This window comes from Delphinus delphis, chromosome 9 (assembly GCF_949987515.2).
Source record: "Delphinus delphis chromosome 9, mDelDel1.2, whole genome shotgun sequence".
NCBI lineage: Eukaryota > Metazoa > Chordata > Mammalia > Artiodactyla > Delphinidae > Delphinus > Delphinus delphis.
The window spans coordinates 66,186,399-66,213,689 of record NC_082691.1 but is presented as its reverse complement, the minus strand read 5'-3'; the positions used below and the strand labels follow the sequence as shown (position 1 = coordinate 66,213,689).

The following is a 27,291-nucleotide window of genomic DNA, read 5'->3' as shown; positions in this document are numbered from 1 at the left end:
GGGTTTTATCTTGTTCCTTCATCTGATACATAACTCTCTGCCTTTTTATGTTGTCTTTCTGTGAATGTGGTTTTTGTTCCACAGGCTGCAAGATTGTAGTTCTTCTTGCTTCTGCTGTCTGCCCTCTTGGTTCTGTAGGTTTTTACCTTGGTCCTTCGTCTGTAACATATTTTTTTGGTTGCCTCATTTTTTTTGATGGGTGGGGCTGTATTCCTGTCTTACTGGTTGTTTGGCCTGATATGTGCAGCACTGGAAGTTGAAGGCAGTTGGGTAGAGCTGTGTCTTGGTGCTGAGATGAGGACCTCTGCAAGACCTCACTCCAATTATTATTCCCTGGGGTCTGAGGTTCTCTGTTAATACAGCAGCTTGGACTCAGCACTCCCACCACAGGAGCTCAGGCCCAACCCCCAGCCTGGGAACCAGTATATCCCACAAGCTGCTCGGTTTGGCACAAGAAAAGAAAGGGAAAGAAACAGAGCAGTAGAATAACAGAATAAAAAGTAAAATACAGTTAGTAAAATAAAAAGTATATCAGGAATAATTAAAATATAAGTGAAACAACTGCAACAAGGTAAAACAGCACCACAATAAAAAAAAGAAAAAGAAAAAGAAAGCTGGGGGCACAAGCCAAAAGTTGCAGAACAACAACAAGGTATAAAGAATAAAATAAAATTAGAAAAATTAAAAATTAGAAAAATATCGATATAGATGAAAGAACAACAAGGTAAAGCCGAACCACAACCTAAAAAGAAAGGCTAGAAAAGGCCTTGGCTGTGGGGGGCAGTGTGGGGTGGTGGGGCTCAGGCTCAGGACCTGCTCAGCCGCGAAAGGCAGCACATCTGGAGGGGGGCCTTGGAGTGTGGGTTCAGAGGTAAGGTCATGGTTGGGGGCGTGGAGGCAGGGTGTAGGCCCAGCGCAGTTGGAGGGTGTCTTGGAGGGCAGAGGATGAGGCCTGGGAACCTCACTTGGGCCTCCCTGGGACCCTAGTGGGCAGGGGAAATGCTGACCCTGTTCCCTTCTGATAATCCACTCTCCCAAGTGTCTCCCCCGTCCCTGTTGATCCCCTAACCATGGGTGGGCCCCTCTGGGCATGGGAACCCCTTGCCTCCCCCAGCCACCCCACAGGGGCACTGGTCTGTCTCGCCTCCACTTATCCTCCCCCCTTCCTCCTCCCCATGTCCTACCCAGTTGCTCATGGGTTCTTCCCATCCCCTTAGGTGTCCGTGGTCCCCCACCAGTGCTTGGCAGGTGCCCTAGTTGTGCAGAGATGCAAACTCCACGTCCTCCTAGTCCACCATCTTGACTTCACCCCACAGTCTTTGTTTTAAAGTCTATTTAGTCTCATATGAGTATTATTATTCCAGCTTTCTTTTGATTTCCATTTGCATGGAATACCTTTTTCCATTCTCTCACTTTCAGTCTGTGTGTGTCTCTAGATCTGAAGTGAGTTTTCTGTAGGAGCATATATATGGTTCTTGTTTTTGTATCCACTCAGCTCCTCTGTCTTTTGGTTGGAGCATTTAGTCCATTTACATTTAAGGTAATTATTGATATGTATGTTCTTACTGCCATTTTGTTAATTGTTTGGGGTTTGTTTTTATAGGTCTTTTTCCCCCCTTCTTTTGTTCTCATCTCCTGTGATTTGATGACTATCTTTAGTGTTATGTTTGGATTCTTTTTTCTTTTTTTGTGTGTATATCTATTATAGGTGTTTGTTTTGAGGTTACCGTGAGCTTTTTATGTAGCAGTCTGTGTGTGTCTGTGTATGTATGATTTAAGTTGCTGAGCTCTTAATTTCAAATGCATTTTAAAAATCTTACATTTGTACTCTCCTTCCTTCATGATTGCTGTTTTTCATGTCATATTTTACATCTGATTGTTTTGTGTATCCCTTAACTGCTCATTGTGGTTATAGATTATTTGACTACTTTTGTCTTTTTATCACCCTACTAGCTTTGTGTGTGGATGATTTCCTACATTTTCTGTATGTTTGCCTTTGTTGATCATTTTGATTTTATAATTTTCTTGTTTTTAGTTGTGGCCTTTTTCATCAGGAGAAGTTCCTTTAACATTGGTTGTAAAGTTGGTTTGATGGTGCTGGACTCTTAGCTTTTGCTTATCTGTAAAGCTTTTGATCTCTCCATCAAATCTGAATGAGAGCCTTCCTGGGTAGATTATTCTTGGTGGTAGGTTTTTCCCTTTCATCACTTTAAATACATATTTCTACTCCATTCTGGCCTTCAGTTTCTGCTGAAAAATCAGCCAATAACTTAATGGGAATTCTGTTGTATGCTATTTGTTGCTTTTCCCTTGCTGCTTTTAGTATTCTCTTTATATTTAATGTTTGTCATTTTAATTAGTGTGTCTTGGTTTCTCTTTGGGTTAATCCTGTATGGGACTCTGTACTTTCTGGCCTTGAGTGACTGTTCCTTTCCCAGGTTAGGAAAGTTTTCACCTGTTATGTTTTCAGTCTCTCTCTCTCTCTGTCTCTGTCTCTCTCGTCCTTGTGGGACCCCTACAGTGTGAATATTAGTGTGCTTGATATTGTCCTACAGGGCTCTTAAACTGTCCTAATTTCTTTTCATTCTTTTTTCTTTTCAGTAGCAGTGCTTTCCACTACTCTATCTTCAGCTCACTGACCTGTTCCTCTGTATCATTTAGTCTAATGTTGATTCCTTCTATTGTATTTTTCATTTCAGTTATATTCTATATCTCTGGTTGGTTGTTCTTTATATTTTCTAGCTCTTTGTTAAAAACTTCTGACTTCTTGCTCTGTACGTCCATTCTTTTCCCAAGTTCTTTCATCATCTTTACAGTCCTTACTCTGAACTCTTTCTCAGGTAGATTGCCTATCTCCGCTTCACTTAGTTGTTCTTCTGGGGTTTTATCTTGTTTCCTCGTCTGGAACATGTTTCTTTGTGGCCTCATTTTATCTAAGTTGCTATTTTTATGTATGTGGTAGGTTAGTTATGTTTCTGTACCTTGAAGAAGCAGTCTCCTGTAGGAGATGTCTTATGCATCCCACTGTGCACTCCCCTCTCGTCACCCATGCTATATGCTCTATAGTTTCCCCCTAAGAGGGCTGCATTGGTCCTTCAGTTTTGGTGAGCTATGTGGGTGGTCTGGTAGGCTTGGTTGGCCCCTAGCCCAGTTGGTTGCCAGGCACCTGCCTTCTGCAGATGCTGCTGGTTAGTGGGACCTGGTCACAAGGTAGCAGATTACAAAACCTCAGGGTCCCCAGGCCTAGTGCTGGCTCACTGGTGGACAGAATCAGGGTCCATAAGACTCCAGGGCTGTTGCCCTACCACTGGTGGGTGAAGCCAGGTTCCAGGGTTAGTGTTGGACTAGTGGCAGGCAGAGCTGGGTCCCAGAGTCTGACAACAGGGCCCAGGAATTTCAGAGCTGTTGTCAGATTGCTGAGCAGGAGGTGGAGGGATCCTGACACAGTTGGGTATGGGGTCCGAGGTGTCCCAAAGCTTGTGTTGGCCTGCTGGTAGACAGAGCTAGGGCTTGGGTGAATCCTGGGGTCTGCCCGCTGGTGGGCAGCATCAGGATACAGGAGATCCTGGGGCTCTATCAGGCCCACTGGTGGATAAAGCTGGGTCATGGGGATAGTGCAGGCCCATTGGCTAGCTGAGCTGTGTCCTGGGGCCTCTGGCTTCAGGGCCTACATTCTCAGAACTGGTTTTGGACCATTGGTGGGTTGGCTGGTTCATGACACAGCTGGCTATGGGGCCTGGGGTGTCCCAAAGGTTGCGTTGGCCCACTGGTAAGTGCGGCCTGATCCTGGGGTAATGTCTAAGGGGCCCAAGTTGTCTCAGAGCTTTTATTGTCCCCCCGGTGGTTGGAGGACCAGCAAGTCGTGGGACTGGTGCCAACTGCTGGTGGCTGGGCTGGGTCCTGGCATAGCATGCAGTGGTTGTTCTGGGGCTGGTGTCTGTCTACTGGTAGGTGGGGTTATATTTCCACCCAGCTAATTGCTTGATCTGAGGTGATCCAGTACTTGTTCCTATAGGCTGGTGAGTAGGGATAGGGCTGGGGCTGGGTCCCATGCCTAGTAAGCTAGAGGGAGGATTCCAAAATGGTGCTTTGCAGCGCCAGTTTCAATGTGGTAGAATTAACTCCCAAAAATGGTTGCCACCAGTGCCTGTGTCCCCAGGGGAACTCCATTTGCCTCCTGCCTCTCTGGGAGACTCTTCAAGATCACCAGTAGGTCTGACCCAGGCTCTGTTCAAATTACTGCTGCTTCCCTGTGTCCCAGAGCATGTGAAATTTTGTGTGCACCCTTTAAGAGTAGGGTCTTTCTTTTCCACAGCCCTCTGGGTCTCCCGAAAGTAAGTTCCTCTGACCTTCAAAACCAAACGTTCTGGGGTCTCGTCTTCCCAGCACAGGACCCCTGGGCTGGGGAGCTTGATGTGGGTCTCTTACCTCTTGCTCCTTCTGGAGAACCTCTATACTTACAATTATCTTCCCATTCGTAGGTCTCTCACCTCAGGATCTGGGTCTTGACTATACTGCAGTTTCTCCCCTCCTACCCATCTAGTTGTGGTTCCTTCTTTATATCTTTAGTTATAGAAATCTTTTCTGGTAGGTTCCAGTCTTTCTCACTCGCAGTTGCTCTGTAAATAGTTGTAATTTTGGTGTGTGCCCATGAGAGGAGGTGAGCTCGGCCCTCTTAGTCCACCGTCTTGGGAACTCATCAACAATAATTTCTTATTGTATGACTCTCCATTTGGTAGAATTCTAGTCCATTTAATTCTAGAGCAAAATTTTTAAAAATTTACATAAGTTATGTCATGATGGGAGAAAGGTTTTCTTTGTAAGCAGAATACCATTTTTTATCTAAGCACAGATCTATGAGCTATTCCTAATTTTCATGTCTATTTCATATTTTTTCATATGCTTTAAAATCCAGTTCTAATTCTCATTTTTATAGGGAGGAATAGTATCAAAATCACCTAAACTTTAATGGGGTAAAGGGTATTATTTCTTATAAAAAAACCCAGGAATTTCTGAAACCCCATGTCTCCACATTGGCCCCTTTTGAAACTTAACTGCTCTACAACTATCCTCTCCCAGCCCTCCCCACCCAAATGCCTTCAGTTAATCATGGAAGTTAAGCTTATGATCAAATGGTAGAGGTGAGGATGGGATAATTTTTTTTAACATCTTTATTGGAATATAATTGCTTTACAATGTTGTGTTAGTTTCTGCTCTGTGTTTCTTTAGGGAAAAATGCTATTTTAATTATGGGGAGTGGGGAGCCAGGGAGAAGGAATTCTTAAAGGGAAGCTACTAGGCTGTAATTATTGTGGTACTTCTCAAGACCTTACATTTTATGTTATGATTATAGTTAAATTTCTAATTTGCCCTACTTATTTTTTAAGTACAGGACTGACTCCTACAGTAAAGTGAATGGGCTGGTATTTAGTTACTTAATAATTTTTTTAAACATCAGAAAGTAAACACTGTTCTGGTTCCTCCAGGGTGTTTCAGTAAAGACCAGGTATACTTGGATGGTATCCTGCAAATCCTCCGATATAGAGAGACCATTGACTTTCATCTACTTACGGCCCTGGGGAAGGTGAGTGAAACCAATGGCACAGAGTCTGCAAACGTATCAGGTCAACACTTCCTCCAGCTCATTTCATGATTAAATAAGACTCAAGTTGAAACTGTTTTTATTTTATTGTTGGAGTAGTTTTCCTTTATGTGATAACAGGAGGGAAGAAATGAGGTTCTGTCACGGAACCAAATTACAATATTCCTTTGTGGACAATAAGAGATAAAGAAGAGAATAGGAAATTTGGGAATATATTATTAGTTTTTATATGCATATTTTCCTAAAGTATTTTAAAGTAAGCTGCAGGTATAACTCTACTCCCCTTCATACTTCAGTATGTATCTCCCAAGAATAAGGATATTCTGACATGACCATATGTTTTCTAAAGAAATTTATCATTGATTCCATATAATATCTAAAAAAAAGTCTATTTTATATTCCCCAGATCATCTCCAAAATGTCCTTTGTAGCTCTTTTTCATGACCCAGGATCCAGTCAAGATTTATGCCTTGCATTCGCTTATCATCTTTAATCTCTTAATTTATAACAGTCCCCCTCACCATAGTCTTTTTTTATGACATTTTTAAGAATCCAGGAAAATTTCCTTGAGAATTCCTAGAATCTGGACTATCAGATTGTTTCCTTGTAATTAGCTTTAGGTTAAACATTTTTGCCAAGAATACTAAAGTGAGTCATGCATTTTTCAGTGCATCACATTAGAGAGATATTTTGTCCCAGTATTGGTGATACTGTGTATAATCACCTGGGTTAGTTACTGCCAGATCTCTCCATTATAATGGTACCTTTCCTCCATTAATAAGTAATTTGTGGGATGATACCTTCAAATGTACCATTGTCTAATAGCCTTTCCAGAAATGATTTTAACATCAATTGATGATTTTTGCCCAAATCAGTTACTACACTGGTGGTAGCAAAATAGAGATCTTTGAATTCTGTTACATTTCCCTCCACCTTTTTATTCAGCTCTTCCAATGGCTACTCCTGTGGTTTTTAAAACATGTCTACATGTTTTCAAGCAAAGTAAAATATTCTGGGCTCACCTTACACTTTTCCTACCCAAATCTGAGATTGGATGTTTCTCTAAGGAAGTCTTGATTCTTTTTAGTGGGAAATGGTATTTAGAAAACAAGACTTGAGCATGAGGTGTGCACATCACTGCTCGAGTGCTGATGCTTCTAGACCTTGTCAATGAGCATATCATAGATTTGTTTTAAATCATAAGGGTATTCCCCATTCCATATATGTATCTCTTTTCTTAAAATGAGAACCTTATTTCCCAACATCAGTATATTTACGCATTCTCTCCTTATAATAAACTTAGAGTGGTTTAAGATAAATTACAAAACCATGCCAATATCAACACCAAACCTATTTCCTATAATCTATTACACTTAATGATATACTCAATTTTAACTGAAATATAAATAAAACTTAATATGAACATGATTTATTTAAAGCCTTCCTACTGAACCAGGAAGAGTGTTGATCAGAAGATAATAGTTCTTAAAGCCAGCTATGGTTTGGAATTTAAAAGTTGAAAGATAAGTTTAGGGGTGAAACTTTAAGTTCTATAAATTAATATAATGTTTATGAAAGACTGGCTTCTTACTCAAGTGAATGAAAGAGATGTGAAATTTTTAAAAAATACTTAAATTCTCTTGCTTTTATTTTGATATTTTTAACACAAAATATTATTTTATTTCTCCAATTAAATAGAAAAAGGAATTTAATGTATAATTGTGCTGATTTTCCTAACTTAATAATACAGTATTTACATTCTAATTATTTTCTTATTTATTTATTTTGGCTGCACTGGGTCTTAATTGCAGCACGTGGGATCTTCATTGTGGCATGCGGGCTTCTTAGTTGCAGCATGCATGCAGGATCTAGTTCCCCAACCAGGGATCGAACCTGGGCCTCCTGCATTGGGAGCATGGAGTCTTACCCACTGGACCACCAGAGAAGTCCCAATTCTTATATTTAGATTTAGGCAGGAGATTTGTTTAGGTTCAGTCTTTCACACACATATATTAAGTTTAGTTGTTTAATTTCTAGACACACTGTAGATCCAAGATAGATTGTTAAATCAAATACTGACTAGATTTTTAAAAATATAGTCATGGTCATTTCTCCAAAGAAGATATACAGACTGCCAACAAACACATGAAAGAATGCTCAACATCACTAATCATTAGAGAAATGCAAATCAAAACTACAATGAGATATCATCTCACACCAGTCAGAATGGCCATCATCAAAAAATCTAGAAACAATAAATGCTGGAGAGGGTGTGGAGAAAAGGGAACCCTCTTGCACTGTTGGTGGGAATGTAAATTGATACAGCCACTATGGAGAACAGTATGGAGGTTCCTTAAAAAACTACAAATAGAACTACCATATGACCCAGCAATCCCACTACTGGGCATATACCCTGAGAAAACCATAATTCAAAAAGAGTCATGTACCAAAATGTTCATTGCAGCACTATTTACAATAGCCTGGAGATGGAAACAACCTAAGTGTCCACTGACAGATGAATGGATAAAGAAGATGTGGCACATATATACAATGGAATATTACTCAGCCATAAAAAGAAACGAAATTGAGCTATTCGTAATGAGGTGGATAGACCTAGAGTCTGTCATACAGAGTGAAGTAAGTCAGAAAAAGAGAGACAAATACCGAATGCTGACAGATATATATGGAATTTAAGAAAAAAAATGTCATGAAGAACCTAGGGGTAAGACAGGAATAAAGACACAGACCTACTAGAGAATGGACTTGAAGATATGGGGAGGGGGAAGGGTAAGCTGTGACAAAGCGAGAGAGAGGCATGGACATATATACACTATCAAACGTACGGTAGATAGCTAGTGGGAAGCGGCCGCATAGCACAGGGAGATCAGCTCAGTGCTTTGTGACCGCCTGGAGGGGTGGGATAGGGAGGGTGGGAGGGAGGGAGACGCAAGAGGGAAGAGATATGGGAAAATATGTATATATATAACTGATTCATTTTGTTGTAAAGCAGAAACTAACACACCATTGTAAAGCAATTATACTCCAATAAAGATGTTAAAAATACATATATAGTCATGGTATGAAGGGGCAGATAAATACGTTCTTATTTAACACAGTAAATTTTGTCATTTTCCAGGTATTAGGGAGTAATTTCAAAAACAGTCTACGTAAAGTTTCACTTAAGACCAAAGGAAGAAATTACTCTTCAAAATTTAACTGGTAGTCACATTTAAAAAGTAACCCATCTTCCTTTTTTCAGGTCTCTTATGAAGATGTGGATCGCTTAAAAGGATTGGCAGTTACTGAAAACATGAGGGTCCCTCACTTTCTGCAGGACCATGGCCGATATATGGAACACTTAGAGAAGATCATGGAAGTGAATGAACTCACTGACAGGGAACTGAAAGATCTTATATATTAATCAGCATTCTTGCAAACATAGCTAAGCTATACCTCTATGTATATTACCAATTAGGTGCAGTTAGCACCAGCAGATTTATAAAAGAATGACTGTTTACATGAGTTTTCTGAAGAATGGTCTGCAGTATTCAGCTGAATATTTCGGTTAAGAACAAATTTTAAACTGTTTCCCTAAAATGTTTCTATAGGCTACAGGGGAAAGTTACTCCTGTTTTCATCTGAATCTCAACAGAGTCAGATGAAAATACTGCTGATGGGTGTTTTTGAGGAATCTTGGTCAAATTGAGTGATAAACTTCTGCCTGAGAACCAAGACCAGCTCTTACTAGAGATGGAATTCCTGTGTTGTTCAAACTCCAAGGTAATATTTTATTTAATAAATAATGGTAATTATTCTCCTTTGAAAAATTAGTCTGTGTTATGCTCCCAAAAGCTAGAAAATAAGAAATTTAAGGTTTCTTATTTTCTTATATGTTAAGTAATGTTAAAGGGAGGGAAAAAGCAATTTGAAAAGTTTTCATAGTTCTTTATTTTCACATTATTGTTTCACCTTATTAGCTTATAGGAACTAAAATAGAAGATTACCATATTTTGTCCAGTTATCCCTTAACTAAATTTGGTTTTCATCTGCTGAAACATACTGGACACCTTCAAAATTTTAACCAAGTTTTAGGGTCTTTGCTTCCCAAGTCTCAGAGGTTTCTCTACATAAATCAAAATAGTTGGGGAAGAGAGAAGCTACTTACCTTTTTTATTAAATGGAGCAATGAGCAGGGGATATATCATGTAGGAGCTGGATGTTGACTGGGTAGCATCTACAGTAAGCTTGACTATATACTCTGAGAAACAGAATTTCTGGGCATTGTCATTTGATAAACTGGCTTTGTGATACAGGCTCAGTATTTTCTCAAAATCTTTGACTTCATCAAGCCAATAATGACATACTTTGAATTTCAAGAATATGAATTCTGTTTTACTACATTTCTCCTGCTAAAAGCACTTATATCTAGCTTTGTAATTTATCAATTTCAATATATACTTGGATAGGTATAATAGGTATACTTGGGATCAAGTAGTTTTTCAAACTTAATCTGAAAGAATACTGCTAAACACCCCATTCAAAATTGCTACTGTAATTTCTACCCAAAGTCTATCTGAGAGTTTACCTCAATTCAGACTTAAATATGGTGCTAACACTGGTAGATGTATACTGCAAAGTCTGGTTCACATTCACATTTTAGAAACTCTTTTGCAGACAAGGTTATGGGATTTTTCTCTTTCACATATCTGGAAGGGCACCTCAAAGAATGATATACTCCAGCAAACATGATATACTCTAATTGGCACCTGGTAGTTCTTGCAAAGCCACGCATTTCACCTTTGGCAGTAGCAGGCAAGGCCCTTTAGAGTACTGAAGGTGCCCATACCTGTGTCATGCTGGCTGGAGTGTGACCTGCACTGGGGGCACAGTGCACCAACACTAACCAGACACCAGAAGACCACTCTTGTCCTCTCAAGCATTATTTCTTTGTAGCAGAGTCATCCAGTTTTAGCTTTGTGTAGTGTTTTCTGACTTCATCTTCAGACTTATCAAAGGTAACTGTGAAAACAATGTCTTAGTGCTGGAGTTGAAGTACAGACAGAAATGGCAATATTTATGTCCTGTGACTTAAGGTCAAATGATTATAAATTCAGCATTTGTAGGCAATAACACTGCTAATCTTATGTTATGGTTTAAATATAAAGGAAAATCACAGCAGCCTTAATTTCCTATTGGTAGGATTGTTTGTAGTGGTTGTAGTCCCTGAATTTTAAAATGGATAGATATTACGTGATCTGAAAAAGGAAACACTTTCTTGCCTTACTGCTTTGGTATAAGGACAAAAAATATGAGCACTATCCAGACCAAAAAAAAAGACCTTAAATCACATTAAGATATTTCAAAAGTTAGCAATGAACCAAAAGTAGTTTAAGAGTAGCAGAAATACTTAAATAAAGAGCTCTAAGCTTTAAAAGTTGAGATTGAAGATTTAATGTTTATTCTTTTTCTTGAAATAGCATTAAGGTCAGTTTTCTCTAAAATGAAAGTTTTTATAAATAGAAAATTACAGCAGCAGTACTTAGGAGAATAGTTGAAGATCATACTCGTTTTAATTAAAATAGTCATTTACTATAGGCTATTGATCATTAGGATTTCATCAATTTTTTCCACTGAAATTCTAACATATAGTTGTATCAAATACAAATTCTAATAAACTGTTTGTTAGGTTTTCACACCAGACAGTTTCAAAGAAAAATAGTCTGCAAACATAAATCCATAGTCTTCATTTCTTTATATTTTCAATCTTTGAGCATTTTGTGTCTAGCTGTAATAGAAATAAATAGCACTGAGGTTCTTAAATGAACTATTTGGATATATATGCATGCAAACTTCTGTTCTTTTAAAACCTAATTATATTTTTATTGTGGTATTTCTGGGGTTTTTATTGTAATTATTGAAAATATCATCAATCATGTTTGTCTTCTAGTATTCTTATTTATAGAGAAATATATTTGCCACACTCTACCTTTCCCCTAATTATTCCCCTAATTAGCATATACTCCCATGGGGCATAGGGAAAAGGAGAGAGGGAAAATTCTGTCTTAATTTACTACCCTGTTTGTTTATTGAATAAACTTTTATGCAGCACCAACTGAGGAGCAGAATCTGTGCTGAGTGTCAGAGGTCCTCTGATGAAGACAAAAAGTGTTCCAAAGTCCAGTGAGGAAGAGTGGCACACACCCAGGTTACAGCACTGCCAGTACCATACCCAAAAAGTGTTACCAAAAGAATGTAAACCATAGTAAATGGGCCTGTTCATGTGTTTGAAGCACAGAGACAAAGATCACTTGCAAAGTAGTGAGTATTTACAGTATTTTATTACCACTCTTTGCGAGGCTTGTTTGGAACCTGAGCAACTTTAGCCTAGGGGAAGGAGTAGACCAAGAATACAGTTGCTTGGGTCATCACAGGCCCTGAGGAGATCCTTTGAGCCCTTCAGCAGATGCCCAAGGGAGTCAGCACTTTATCCTTAAGTGTCTTGGTCTTTGAATTCAAACCTTTATGGCACTTGTGAAAGCCTTGTCAGCTGGCTATGATTTCATTCATTTTTGTTCACTCTGATTCTAGTGGCTAAAGGAATTAATATCTTGAAACTGCCAGGATGAGAAATACCAGTGTTTGTTAGCTAGCTTTAAGAATATGTGGAATTTCAAGTATGCAGAGGGAAAAGCACATGAAGAGGAAGCAAGAGGGCAGCCATCTGCAAGCCAAGGAGAGAGGCCCCGAACAGATCCTTCCCTTATTGTTCTCAGGAAAAATCAAGCTTTCCAACACCTTGATCTTGAACTTCTAGCCTTCAGAACTGAAAAGAATTGTACCTAAAAGAGGACGAAGCAAAGAGCACGAAGCAAAGAGCAGAAATCTGACCACTAAGAGATTACTGAGCATTCATTTCTTCCCAGCTATCCAGTTATCCTAACAAAAGATGACCAGCTTCAGAAGTGACATCAGCATGACTGAAAAAGCTTCCCCTCATTTGTGTCCTCCACCCACAGCAATTTGGTATCCATATACAGACAGAAATGACCTGGTGGGAGCTTAGGGATCCAACACCAAGCAACTTTGTAGGAATCGCCAGGCAACCTGGTAGGAATCTTTCCTGCCCATGCATTGGCTTATAGGCATACAGACCTAGGTCCTGGCATGGACCCTGCAGTGGCCTGCGAACCAGCTCCAGGCCCTCTCGGCTGCGGTGTGGAAACCCTTGGAAAGTACTATCTTAGACAATCACCCACAGACAAGAGCACCTTTGTGAAAGTCTGGGTTTCCAGTGAAGAATTTTCAGCACATTTTTGGAGCAATAAATGAGTTTAGATGCTTTGAAGAGGAACAGTTTGATTTTATCCTCATTATCCTTCCCTCAAGGTGGCACAGTTCAGGGCCAAGAGAGACCTTCTCAGCCCGTGATTTCTCCTGGAGGGGAAAATGCAAGTGACTGAGTACCCAGCTTCTCCAACTATGTGGGAAGCCACCAAAGAGGCCCATTTCTCTCTTGCCTCATCCAGACTACTGAATCTTGAGCTGCATGATGAGGGGGTGGGAAGGTGCTAGGAGAATAGCAGATAGGACTCTTGGAGGGCATTAAAGAGTCACAGAGCCTACTAACTCACAGTCCCATCAAGAAGCTAGCCCACATGGCACTGGGGACACCTTACCAGTGGGTCTCCCTGACCAGCCCATGGGAACCAGTAGTGCTCCATGTGCCTCACCCACACACATCCCCCACCCTGCGGCTTCCTGTCTCACTCCTGATAGCATCAAGAGCAAGCTTTGGCAGACGGCTAGTGAACATGCAAAAAAAGCCCAACTGAATCTGCAGGCCCAAGGGAGACCACAAATGTGAGCTTTAGCCCCACACTTGGGAAAGCAGAAGGGAGGTCGTCAGCACCTAACCTTTTGCATTGCAGACTCAAGAGAAGATATACAAGCTTAAGGATTCTGCCATAAGAGGCCAAGAAGTGTGGAGCAGGCTTACCCATAGCTGATCTGAGGAAGCCTCAGAATCTCTAGCAGGGATGACTAAAGTTAGTTCTCTGCTGAAGCAGTTAGTAAAGACTAGAGGAAGCAACTGCTATTTCAGATACAAAGACAACAAAGCAAAACTTAAGAAAACATGACACTACCAAAGGATTATGATAATCCAGTAATTGATTCCAAAGACATGGAGATCTGTGATTTACCTGATAAAGAATGAAAAATAACTGTTTAAGGAAGCTCAGTGAGCTACAAGAATAGACAATTTGATGAAATCAAGAAATACTTGAATAAAATGAGCAGTTTAACAAAAATCATAAAGGACCAAACAGAAATTCTGAAGTAGAAAAATACAGTGAATGAAATGAAAAACATAGTAGCATCAATATCAGAATGTGTCAATCAGAAGAAAGAATCTGTGAGGTAGAAGATGGGAGCTTTGAGATTATTCAGTCAGAGGAAAACAAAAAACAATGGAAAAGAATAATGAAAGCCTATGTGATCTATGGGGTACAATCAAAAGAAACAACTTGCAAATTATTAGAGTTTCAGAGGGAGAAGGGGGCAGACAGCTTATTAAAGAAATAATGGCTGAGAACTTCCCAAATCTGAGGGAAAATCTGGATATCCAAGTTCATAAGGTAACCAAACTCAAAGAGATCCTCTTCAAGACATGCTATAATAAAACTATAAAAGACAAAGAGAATCTTAAAAGCAGCAAGAGAAAAGAAGCTTGTAACTTAAAAGGGACCCTCCATACTGTTATTAGCAGATTTCTCAGTGAAAACCTTACAGGCCAGGAGGCAGTGGGGTGATATATTCAAAGTGCTGAGAGAAAACTGCCAACCAAGAATACTCTGGCAAAGTTTTCCATCAGAAATGAAGGAGAGATAAAGACTTGCCCACACAGACTAAAGCTGAGAGAGTTCATTACCACTGGATCTGCCTTCCAAGAGGTGCTTCCAAGCACAATCTCAAAAGGATGTTTTTGATAAGTTGATTTTAGAGCTCTATTAGAAAATACATGAAAATGTTAAAAGCATATATATCCTTAACCCAACAATTCCACAGTAAGTACACACACACACACACACACTATCACACACTTATTCATCATATATATGTTGCACACATATGCAAAAATATATGTACACATAAATCTGTGCAAAGATATGTATCTTTGCACTGCAACATTGTGGTAAAAATAGAGTGGAAGCAAGCTTAAAATTCATTAGCAAGGAACTAGTTAGATGACATATTTATATGTTAAAACTATATAGCCTATTTAAAAATAGAGTAGGCCTGTACATATTGATTTAGATTCTACATCATTGTAGAACAATTTCCAAAATCTATTGTTAAGTAAAAAGCATGTTTCAGAATGGTGTTTGAAGTCAGTTTCTATTTGATTTTTTAAAAGGGTGGGGGGACGGTATGTGTATGTACATGTACACTTGTATAGTCACAGAACATCTCTGGTAGGCTACATGAGATACAGGTAAGAGTGGTGACATTGAAGGACTAGGAGTCAGGAGTAAGAAGGAAACTCACTTTTACTCCATACTATTTTTATTTGACTTTACTATATGCACATATGGTCTTTAAATCTTTCTTGCATTTTTGAGTTCATGTTTATTGTTTTATTCAGTGTGTTAGCAGAATTCTAGATTTAATCACTGCATTTTGAAATTTTTAAAATTTCATATTAATAAATGCAATAAAATGATACAAATTCTCCTTCCCACCTGTGGCTCCCATCCCTGTTCTCTCCCACCAGAGATAACTACTATTTTCAGTTTCTTATAAAACTTATCAGTTTGTGCCTACACAGGCAAACACAAATATATGTATGTATATCTCCTCCTCATCCTTCATCATTTTTTACAACAGTAGATTACTACTGTATAAATGATTCTGCATGCACTGCTATTTCCAGTTAGTTACATACCTTAGAACCAAAATCACAAGCCAAGAAAAAAAACTGGACATTTTTTTAAATTAAATACTCTTGAAGGAGGAGACAAGATGGCAGAGTAGAAGGACTTGAATTCACCTCCTATCACAAAAACACCAAAATCACAACTAACTGATGAACAACCATAGACGAAAAAACTGGAACCTACCAAAAAAGGTACTCTACGTCCAAAGAAAAAACCACAATGAGATGGTAGGAGGGGCACTTTTGTGATACCAAATCCCATACCTGCCAGGTAGGCGACACACAGGAAAATAATTATATCACGGGCCTCTCCCACAGGACTGAGAGTTCTGAGCCCCAGCCTGGGGTCTGGCATCAGGAGGAGGAGCTCACAGAGCATTTGGCTTTGAAGGCCAGCAGGGCTTGAGTGCAGGAGCTCCACAGGACTGAGGGAAACAGAGACTGCACTCTTGGGGAGCACACACACACAAGGTATCATGAGCACTGGGAACCACCGCAAAGTAGTGACTCCATAGCAGCCTGGGCCAGACCCACCTGCAGGTCTTGGAGAGTCTCCTGGGGAGGCAGGAGTCAGCTGCGGCTCACTGTGGGGGTAAAGACACTGGTGGTGGAGGCCCCAGGGAGTATTCATCAGTGTGAGCTCTCCCAGAGGTTGCCATTTTGGCAGTGAGACCTGGCCCTACCCAACAGCCTGTAGGCTTCAGTGCTGGGCCACCTCAGGTCAAACAACCAACAGAGTGGGAACACAGCCCCACCTATAGCAGGCAGCCTGTCTAAAGTCATGAGTCCACAGCTGCCTCTAAACACACCCCCTTGAAGTGGCCCTGCCCACCAGAGGTACAAGACCCAGCTCCACCCACCAGTCCCTCCCACCAGGAAGCCTGCACAAACCCCCAGAACAACCTCACCCACAAGGGGACAGGCAGCAGAAGCAAGAGGAACTACAAACCTGTAGCCTGAGATGGAGACCACAAACAAAGTTCAACAAAATGAGATGGCAAAGAAATATGGTCCAGATGAAGGAACAGTGTAAAACCCCAGAAACAACTAGGTGACATGGAGATAGGCAATCTGCCTGAATAAGAATTCAGAGTAATGATAGTAAAGTTGATCCAAGATCTTAGAGAAAGAGTGGAAGCACAGACTGAGAAGATACAAGAAATGTTTAAGAAAGAGCTAGAAGATTTAAAGAACAAACAGGTGAACAATACAATAACTGAAATGAAAAATACACTAGAAGGAATTAATAGCAAAATAAATGAGGCAGAAGAATAAGTGAACTGGAAGACAGGCTGGTGGAAATCACTGCTGTGGAACAGAATAAAGAATGAAAAGAAAGGACAGTCTAAGAGACCACTGAGACAACATTAAACACACCAACATTCACATTATAGGGGTCCCAGAAAGAGAAGAGAGAGAGAAAGGGCCTGAGAAAATATTTGAAGAGATAGTAACTTAAAAACTTCCCTAACATGGGAAAGGAAACAAGTCCAGGAAGTGCAGAGAGTCCCTTACAGGATAAACCCAAGGAGGAACATGCCAAGACACACATTAATCAAAATGATAAAAATTAATGGCAAAGAGAAAATATTAAAAGCAACAAGGGAACAGCAATAAAAGCATACCAGGGAGTCCCCATATGGTTATCAGCTGATTTTTCAGCAGAAACTGCAGGCCAGATGGGAGTGGCATGATATATTTAAAGTGATGAAGGGGAAAACCTACAACCAAGAATATCCAGCAAGGCTCTAGTTCATATTTGACAGAGAAATCAAAAGCTTTACAGACAAGCAAAAGCTGAGAGAATTCAGCACCACCAAACCAGCCTTACAACAAATGCTAAAGGAACTTCTCTAGGCAGAAAAGAACAGGCCACAGTGGACTTCCCTGATGGTGCAGTGGTTAGGAATCCTCCTGCCAATGCAGGGGACACTAGTTCAATGCCTGGTCCAGGAAGATCGCACATGCTGTGGACCAACTAAGCCCGTGTGCCACAACTACTGAGCCTGTGTGCCACAACTACTGAAGACTACGTGCCTACAGCCTGTGCACCGCAATGAAGAGTAGCCCCTGCTCGCCACAACTAGAGAAAGCCCATATGCAGCAACAAAGACCCAATGCAGCAAAAAATAAAAAGAAAAGGCCACAACTAGAAACAAAATTATGAATGGTAAAGCTCACCAGTAAAAGTAAGCATACATATTTGTCCACACACAAATATATCAAAACCAGCAATCGTGGGTAGAGGAGAATAAAAATGCGGGATATTGGAAATGCATTTGAAATTAAAAGGCCAGCAACTTAAAACAATCTTCTTTATATATAGGCTGCTACATCTCATGGTAACCACAAACCAGAAACCAACAGTAGATACACACACAAAAAAGAAAAAGCTATCCAAACACAACACTGAAGATAGTCATCAAATCACAAGAGAATGAAGGAGGAAGGGAAGAAAAAAGACCTACAAAAACAAACCCAAGACAATTAACAAAATTGCAGTAAAAACATACATATTGATAAATTACCTCAAATGTAAATAGATTAAATGCTCCAACCAAAAGACAGAGTGGCTGAATGGATACACCCACTTCAGATCTAGAGACACATACAGATGAAAGTGAGGGGATGGAAAAAAGTATTCCATGTAAATGGAAATCAAAAGAAAGCTGGAGTAGCAATACTCATATCAGACAAAATAGACTTTAAAATAAAGACTGTTACAAGAGACAAAGAAGGACACTACATAACGATCAAGGGACCAATCCAAGAAGAAGATATAACAATTGTAAATATATATGCAGGCAACACAGGAGCAACTCAATACATAAGGCAAATGTTAACAGACATTAAAGGAAAAATTTCACAGTAAGAGAATAATAGTGGAGGACTTCAGCATCCCACTTACATCAATGGACAGATCACCCAGACAGAAAATCCAAAAGGAAAAAAAGGCCTTAAATGACACATTAGACCAGATGAATGTAATTGATATTTATAGAACATTTCATCCAAAAGCAGCAGAATACACATTCTTCTCAAGAGCACACAGAACATTCTCCAGGATAGGTCACGTGCTGGGGGCCAGAAAGCAAGCCTTGGTAAATTTTAGAAAATTAAAATCGTATCAAGCATCTTTTCTGACCACAATACTATGAGATTAGAAATCAACTACACAAGAAGAAAAATGTAAAAGTCACAAACACGTGGAGGCTAAACAATATGCTACTAAACAACCAATGGGTCGCTGAAGAAATCAAAGACAAAACCAAAAAATACCTAGAGACAAATGAAAATGAAAGCACGATGATCCAAAACCTATCAGATGCAGCAAAAGCAGTTATAAGAGGAAGTTTATAGCAATACAATTTTACCTCAGGAAACAAGAAGAATCTCAAACAACTGAAACTTACACCTAAAGCAACTAAAGAAAGAAGAACAAACAAAACCCAAAGTTAGTAGAAGGAAAGAAATCATAAACATCAGAGCAGAAATAAATGAAATAGAGATGAAGAAAACAATAGAAAAGATCAATGAAACTAAGAGCTGGTTCTTTGAAAAGATAAATAAAATTGAGAAACCTTTAGCCAGACTCAAGAAAAAAAGAGAAGGGTCAAATCAATAAAATTAGAAATGAAAAATATGTTACAGTGGACACCACAGAAATACAAAGGATCATAAAAGACTACTACAAGCAACTGTATACCAATATAGAAGAAATGGACAAATTCTTAGAAGGGTACAACTTTCCAAGATTGCACCAGGAAGGAATAGAAAATATGAACAGACAAATCACAAGTACTAAAATTGAAACTGTGATTTAAAAGATTCCAACAAACACAAGTACAGGACCAGATGGCTTCACAGGTGAATTTGATCAGACATTTAGAGAACAGTCAACACCTGTCCTTCTCAAACTATTCCAAAAAATTGCAGAGGAAAGAACACTCCCAAACTCATTCTATGAGGCCACCATCACCCTAATACCAAAACCAGACAAAGATAAACCACAAAAAAAAGAAAATTACAGGCCAATATCACTGATGAACTTAGACGCGAAAATCCTCAACAAAATACTAGGAAACCAAATCCAACAATACATTAAAAGGATCATACAACATGATCAACTGGGATTTATCTCAGGGATGCAAGGATTTTTCAATATCCAAAAATCAGTGTATTACACCACATCAAGTTGAAGAATAAGAACCATGTGATCATCTCAAAAGCAGCAAAAGATTTTGACAAAATTCAGCACCGATTTATAAAAACCCTCCAGAGAGTGGGCATAGAGGGAACCTACCTCAACATAATAAAGACCATATATGACAAACCCACAGCTAACATCATACTTAATGAGCTGAAAGCATTTCCTCTAAGATCAGGAAAAAGACAAGGATGTCCACTCTCACCACTTTTATACAACATAGTTTTGGAAGTCCTAGCCACGGCAATCAGAGAAGAACAAATAAAAGGAAACCAAATTGGAAAAGAAGAAAAACTGTCACCATTTGCAGATGACATGATACTATGCATAGAAAATCCTAAAGATGCTACCAGAAAACTACTAGAGCTCATCAATGAATTTGTTAAGGTTGCAGGATAAAAAAATTAATACAAAGAAATCTCCTGAATTTCTATACACTAACAATGAAAAGATCAGAAAGAGAAATTAAGGAAACAATCCCATTTACCATCGCGTCAAAAAGAATAAAATACCTAGGAATAAACCTACCTAAAGAGGCAAAAGGCCTGTACTCTGAAAACTATAAGATGCTGATGAAAGAAATCGAAGATGGCACAAACGGAAGGATATATCATGTTCTTGGATTGGAAGAATCAATATTGTCAAAATGACTATACTACACTAGCTAATCTACAGATTCAATATGATCTCTATCAAATTACCAATAACATTTTTATCAGAACTAGAACAAAAAAATTTTTTAACTTGTATGGCAACACAGAAGACCCCAAAGAGCTAAAGCAATCCCGAGAAAGAAAAATGGAGCCGGAGGAATTAGGCTCCCTGATTTCAGACTATACTACAAAGCTACATTAATCAAAATAGTATGGTATGACACAAGAATAGAAATATAGATCAATGGAACAGCATAGAAACCCCAGAAATAAACCCACACACGGTCAATTAATCTATGACAAAGGAGGCAAGACTATACAATGGAGAAAATGCAATCTTCAATAATTGGTGCTGGGAAAGCTGGACAGTCACATGTAAAAGAATGAAATTAGAACATTTTCTAACACCATACACAAAAATAAACTCAAAATGGATTAAAGACCTAAATGTAAGACCTGACACTATAAAAACTCTTAGAGGAAAACATAGGCAGGACACTCTTTGACATAAATCACAGCAATATCTTTTTTGATCTATCTCCTATAGTAATGGAAATAAACACAAAAATAAACAAATGGGATCTAATTAAACTTAAAGGCTTTTGCACATCAAAAGAAACCATAAACAAAAAGACAACCCACAGAATGGGAGAAAATATTTGCAAATGATGCAACTGATAGATTAATCTCCAAAATTTACAAACAGCTCATGCAGCTCAATATCAAAAAAAAAGCAAACAACCCAATCAAAAAATGGGCAGAAGACCTAAATAGACATTTCTCCAAAGAAGACATACATATGGCCAAGAGGCACATGAAGAGATGCTCAAGATCGCTAATTATTAGAGAAATGCAAATCAAAACTAAAATGAGATATCACCTCACACCAGTCAGAATGGCCATCATCAAAAAGTCTACAAACAATAAATGCTGGAGAGAGTGTGGAGAAAATCTACACTGTTGGTGGCAATGTAAATTGGTAGAACCACTATGGAAAACAATATGGAGGTTCCTTAAAAAACTAAAAATTGAGTTGCCATATGATCCAGCAATCCCACTCCTGGGCATATATCCAGAGAAAACCATAATTCAAAAATATATATGCACCCCAATGTTCATTGCAGCACTATTTACAATAGTCAAGACATGGGAGCAGCCTAAATATCCATTGACAGAGGAATGGATAAAGACGATGTGATACATATATACAATGAAATATTATTCAGCCCTAAAAAGAATGAAATAATGCCATTTGCAGCAACATGGATGGACCTCGAGGTTATCATAATAAATGAAGTAAGTCAAAGAAAGACAAATATATGATATTCCTTATATGTGGAATCTAAAAAGATGATACAAATAACCTTATTTACAAAACAGAAACAGACACACTTAGAAAACAAATTTCTGGTTATCAAAGGGGAAAGGTGGAGGGGAGGGATAAATTAGGAATTTGGGGGATTAACATATACATACTACTATACATAAAATAATCAACAAGGATCTACTGTATAGCACAGGGAACTCTACTCAATATTCTGTAATAACCTATATGGAAAAAGAATGGATATATGCCTATGTATAACTGAATCACTTTGCTGTACACCTGAAACTAAAACAACATTGTCAATCAACTATACCCCAACATAAAAGTTAAATTTAAAAAAACCCTAAAATAAGGAAACATCTATAATTAATATGAAAGGGTGATTAGAAAAAATAAGTAAGTACTCCTGTTCATAAAAGAATACCATCAAAAAAATGAACATATGACCCACAGAATAGAAGAAAAGTTTTTAAGTCATGTATCTGATAAGGGACTTGTATCTAGAATATATAAAGAACTCAAAATTCAATAATATAAATGCTGAAAGGAGTTCTTCAAGCTGAAATGAAAGGACACTAATTAGTAACATACTAGTAAAAGTAAACATATAGCCAAATTTAGAATATTCTAATATTGTAATATGGTGGTGTGTTAATCACATACCCCTAGTACAAAGGTTAAAGGACAAGAGTATTAAAATAACTAACTACAATAATTTGTTAATAAATACACAACATAAAAAGAGGTAAATTGTGACATCAAAAATGTAAAAGTGGAAGGAGTTAAAGGATAGAGGTTTTGTATGCAGTTGAAGTTATCAGCATAAATAGACTTTTATATCTATAAGATGTTTTATGTAAACATGATAACCACAAAGCAAAAACCTACAGTAGATTCACAAAAGATAAGGAGAAGGGAATCAAAGCAGATCACTATGGAAAATCATCAATTCACAAAGGAAGGCACCAAGAGAGGGAGAAAGGAACACGGGAACTACAAAGCTTCCAGAAAACAGTAAGATGGCATTAATAAATTCTTTCATATCAATAATGACTCAGAATGTAAACAGATTAATTCTTCAAACAAAAGGCACAGAGTGGCTGGATAGGTAAAAAACAAGACCCAACCATATGTTGCCTACAAGAGACTCACTCCAGCTTTAAGGTCACACATAGGCTCAAAGTGAAGAGATGGAAAAAGATATTTCATGTAAGTGGAAACCAAAAAGAGCAGGGGTAACTATGCTTATATTAGACAAAATAGACTTTAAGCCAAAATTGTAGCAGGAGACGAGGTCACTATATAATGATAAAGAGGTCAATTCAAGAGAATATAACAATCATATGTGTATCCAACATTGGAACACCCAAATATATTAAATACTAATAGATTTGACGAGAGAAATAGACAACAATACAATAATAGTTGGGGACTTCCAGTATCCCACTTGCAACAATGGGTAGGTCATCCAGACAGAAAATCAATAAGGAAATGTACTTGAACTATACTTTGGACAAAATTTACTTAACACAAATACAGAACATTCTATACAAAAGCAGCAGAATACACATTCTTCTCAAGTGCATACAGAACATTCTCCAAGATAGAGTTCATATCACAAAGTCTTAGAAACTTTAAGAAGATTGAGATAACACCAAATAGCTTTTCTGACCAAAATAGTATGAACTAGAAATCAATAACAAGGGGAAAACTGGAAAATTCACAAATATGTGGAAATTAAACAACATGCTTCTGAACAACCAGTGGGTTAAAGAAGAAATCAAACCTTTAGCTAGACTAAGAAAAAAAATCAAACTCAGACATGAAAACGATATTACAACTGATACCACAGAAATACAAAGGATAATTTTAGACTACCATGAACAATAATACACCAACAAATTGGGTAACCTATAAGAAATGGATAAATTCCTAGAAACACACAAGCTACCAAGACTGAATAAGAAAGAAATGGAGAATCTAAACAGACCAATACTGAGTAAGGAGATTGAATTAGTAATCAAAACTCTAACAAAGAAAAGCCTAGGACCAGACGGTTTCCCTGATGAAATCTACCAAGCATTTAAAGAAAAAATAATGCCACTCCTCCTCACACTCTTCCATAGAATTGAAGAAGAGGGAACATTTCCAAACTCATTCTATGAGGCCAGCATTACAGAGAAAACTACAGGCCACTATTGTGATGAATATAAATGCAAAAATTCTCAAAAAATTATTAGCAAACCAAATTTAATAGCACATTGAAAGGATCATACCATGATCAAGTGGGATTTATTCCAGGGATGCAAGGATGGTTCAACATCCATGAATCGATCAATGTGATATACCATATTAACAAACTGAAGAATGAAAATCATAGCATTATCTCAATAGATACAGAGAAAGCTTTTAACAAATTTCAACATCCCTTCATGATAAAAACTCAACTACAGAGTATAGAAGGAACATACCTCAACATATTAAGGCCATATATGACAAATCCACAGCCAACATCATATTCAATATGAAAAGCTGAAAGCATTTCCTCTAAGATCAGGAGCAAGACAAAGATGGTCACTCTCACCACTTTTGCTCAACGTAGTATTGGAAGTCCTAGCCATAGTAATCAGACAAGGAAAATAATCAGAAGGAATCCAAATTGAGAAGAAGTAAAACTGTCACTGTTTGTAGATTGCACATGACATGATACTACATACAGAAAATCCTAAAGCCATCAAAAAACTGTTAAAACTAATATTTACAGTAAAGTTTTAGAATATAAAATTAATACACAGAAATCTGTTGCATTTCTATACACTAGTAAACAATAGAGAAAAGAAATTAAGAAAACAATCCCGTTTATAATTGCATCAAAAAGAAAACAACATCTAGGAATAAATCTAACCAAGAAGGTAAAAGACTTGGAAAACTATAAAACATTGATGAAAGAAACTGAAGATGACATAAATGGATTGGAAGAATTAATATTGTTAAAATGATTATACTAGCCAAGGCAATCTACAGATTCAATGTAATCCTTATCAGAATACCAATGGCATTTTTCACAGAACTAGAATAATTCTAAAATTTGTATGGAAACACAAAGACCCCAAATAGCTAAAACAATCTTAAAGAAGACCAAAACTAGAGGCATAAGACTCCCTAATTTCCAATTATACTACAAATCTATAGTGATCAAAATAGCATGGTAGTGGCAGAAAAAACAACATAGAGATCAATGGAATAGAGAGCCCAGAAACAAACCCAGGCTTACATGGCCAATTAATCTATGACAAAGGAGGCAAGAATATACAATGGGGTAAAGACAGCCTCTTCAATAAATGGTGTTGGAAAACCTGCACAGCTACATGCAAAAGAATGAAACTGGACTACTCACACCATATACAAAAATAAACTCAAAATAGATTAAAGAATTATATGTAAGACCTGAAACCATAAAACCACTAGAAGAAAACACAGGCAGTACGCTCTTTGACGTTGGTCTTAGCGATATTTTTTTTGGATCTGTCTCCATCAAGAGAAACAAAAGCAAAAATAACTAAATGGGACTACATCAAAGTAAAAAGCTTTTGCACAGCAAGGGAAACTATCAACAAAACAAAAAGGCAGGGACTTCCCTGGTGGCGCAGTGGTTACGAATCCACCTGCCAATGCAGGGGACATGGGTTCGAGCCCTGGTCCAGGAAGATCCCACATGCTTCACAGTAACTAAGCCCATGCGCCACAACTACTGAGGCTGCTCTCTAGAGCCTGCGAACCACAACTACTGAAGCCCGCACACCTATAGCCTGTGCTCCACAACAAGAGAAGCCACTGCAATGAGAAGCCCACACACTGCAATGAAGAGTAGCCCCCGCTCACCGCAACTAGAGAAAGCCTGCGTGCAGCAATAAGACCCAACACAGCCATAAATAAATAAATAAATATTTTTTTTAAAAGGCAGTCTACCAAATGGGAGAAGATATTTGCAGACAATGTATCTGATAAAAAGTTAATATCCAAAATATACAAAGAAATCATACAACTCAACATTAAAAAAAAACCCAATTAAAAAAATGGTCAGAGGAACTGAACATTTTTTCCAAAGACGACATACAAATGGCCAACAGACACATAAAAAGATGTTCAACATCACTAATCATCAGGAAAATGCAAATCAAAACCACAGTGAGTTATGCCTCACACCTGTCAGAATGGCTATTATGAAAAAGACAAAAATAACAAGCAGTGTCAAGGATATACAGAAAAGGGAACCCTCCTGTACTGTTGGTGGGATTGTAAATTGATGCAGCCACTATGGAAAACAGTATGGAGTTTTCTAAAAAAAATTTAAAATAGAACTGCCATATGATCCAGGAATATCACTTCTGGGTATTTACCCAAAGAAAACAAAAACATTAATTTGAAAAGATATATGCACCCAATGTTCATTGCAGCATTATTTACAATAGCCAAGATATGGACGCAATGTAAATGTCCATCAATAAATGAATGGATAAAAAAGATGTGGTATATATATATGCAATGGAATGTTATCCAGCCTTGGAAAAACGGAAATCTGGCCATTTACAACAACATGGATGGAACTAGAGGGTATTATGCTAAGTGAAATAAGTCAGACAGACAAAGACACATATACTGTATGATCTCACCAATATGCAGAATCTAAAAAACAAAGCAAATAAAAAAAAATGAAAACAGACTCATATAGAGAACAAATGGGTGGTGTCAGAGGGCATGGGGTTGGGGGAGTGGGTGAAATAGGTTAAGGGGATTAAGAGGTATTGATACAAACCTCCAGTTGTAAAATAAATAAGCCATAGGGATGTAATATACAGCATAAAGAATATGGTCAGTAATATTGTAATAACTTTGTATGGGGACTAGACTTACTGAGGTGATCATTTCATAATGTATGCAAATATCAAATTGCTATGTAGCATACCTGAAATGAACATAATATTGTATGTCAACTATATTTCAATTTTTTTTAAAGTAGAATTTCAGTGGGTGACAATTTCAAGAGATTGTAAAGCCCTGGAGATTTTTTTCTGACACGGGGATGAGCTAAATGTGAAAAAGTCCCAACACCATATATATCAAAGTTCTTAAGAGCAGCAAATACGTGATGACCTAAGGAGTAAACTCTAAAATTTAGATAAATCAGATATTTGGTTTTCTTGCCTTTTAAAAATAACCTCTATCAATATTTACAGTATTTTCCTAGTTAATTATGTAGCTTGGATTTTACATGTAAACTGACCTTGGATTTAGTAGAACAGTAGCTCTTTTTTGTGTTGGAAGATCTAGTTATCTTGATGGTGAACTATTTGAGCACCAGAAAGAGTTCTGGCATGAATTTCTGGGTGCCACTCCACAACTGTCCAGCAGAGGGACCACAAGCTCTTCTTTTCCCCTTCTCTTGCAACTTTTCCTTTTCTCAGGCTGGAGGCCCTCAAGATGATTAATCTCGCTGATTGACCCTTGGAGCTACACCCTATACACTCTGATTTTAAGCAAACATAACTTTTCTAGGAAAAATTTGCA

The 27,291-nt window shown here is 38.1% G+C and overlaps 1 protein-coding gene across 3 annotated transcripts in view; it reads left to right on the top strand.

Annotated features, from left to right (window-relative positions):
• MATCAP2 (microtubule associated tyrosine carboxypeptidase 2) overlaps positions 1 to 11,708 on the top strand; it is a 71,436-nt gene extending 59,728 nt beyond the window's left edge. For all 3 annotated transcript variants that reach the window (XM_060019942.1, XM_060019941.1, XM_069540991.1), the window contains 2 exons: positions 5,487 to 5,584; positions 8,862 to 11,708. In XM_060019942.1, coding sequence (XP_059875925.1) covers positions 5,487 to 5,584; positions 8,862 to 9,023 — 260 coding nt within the window. In that variant the 3' untranslated portion in view covers positions 9,024 to 11,708. The remainder of the gene's footprint in view (positions 1 to 5,486; positions 5,585 to 8,861) is intronic.
• The last annotated feature ends 15,583 nt before the right edge of the window (positions 11,709 to 27,291 follow it).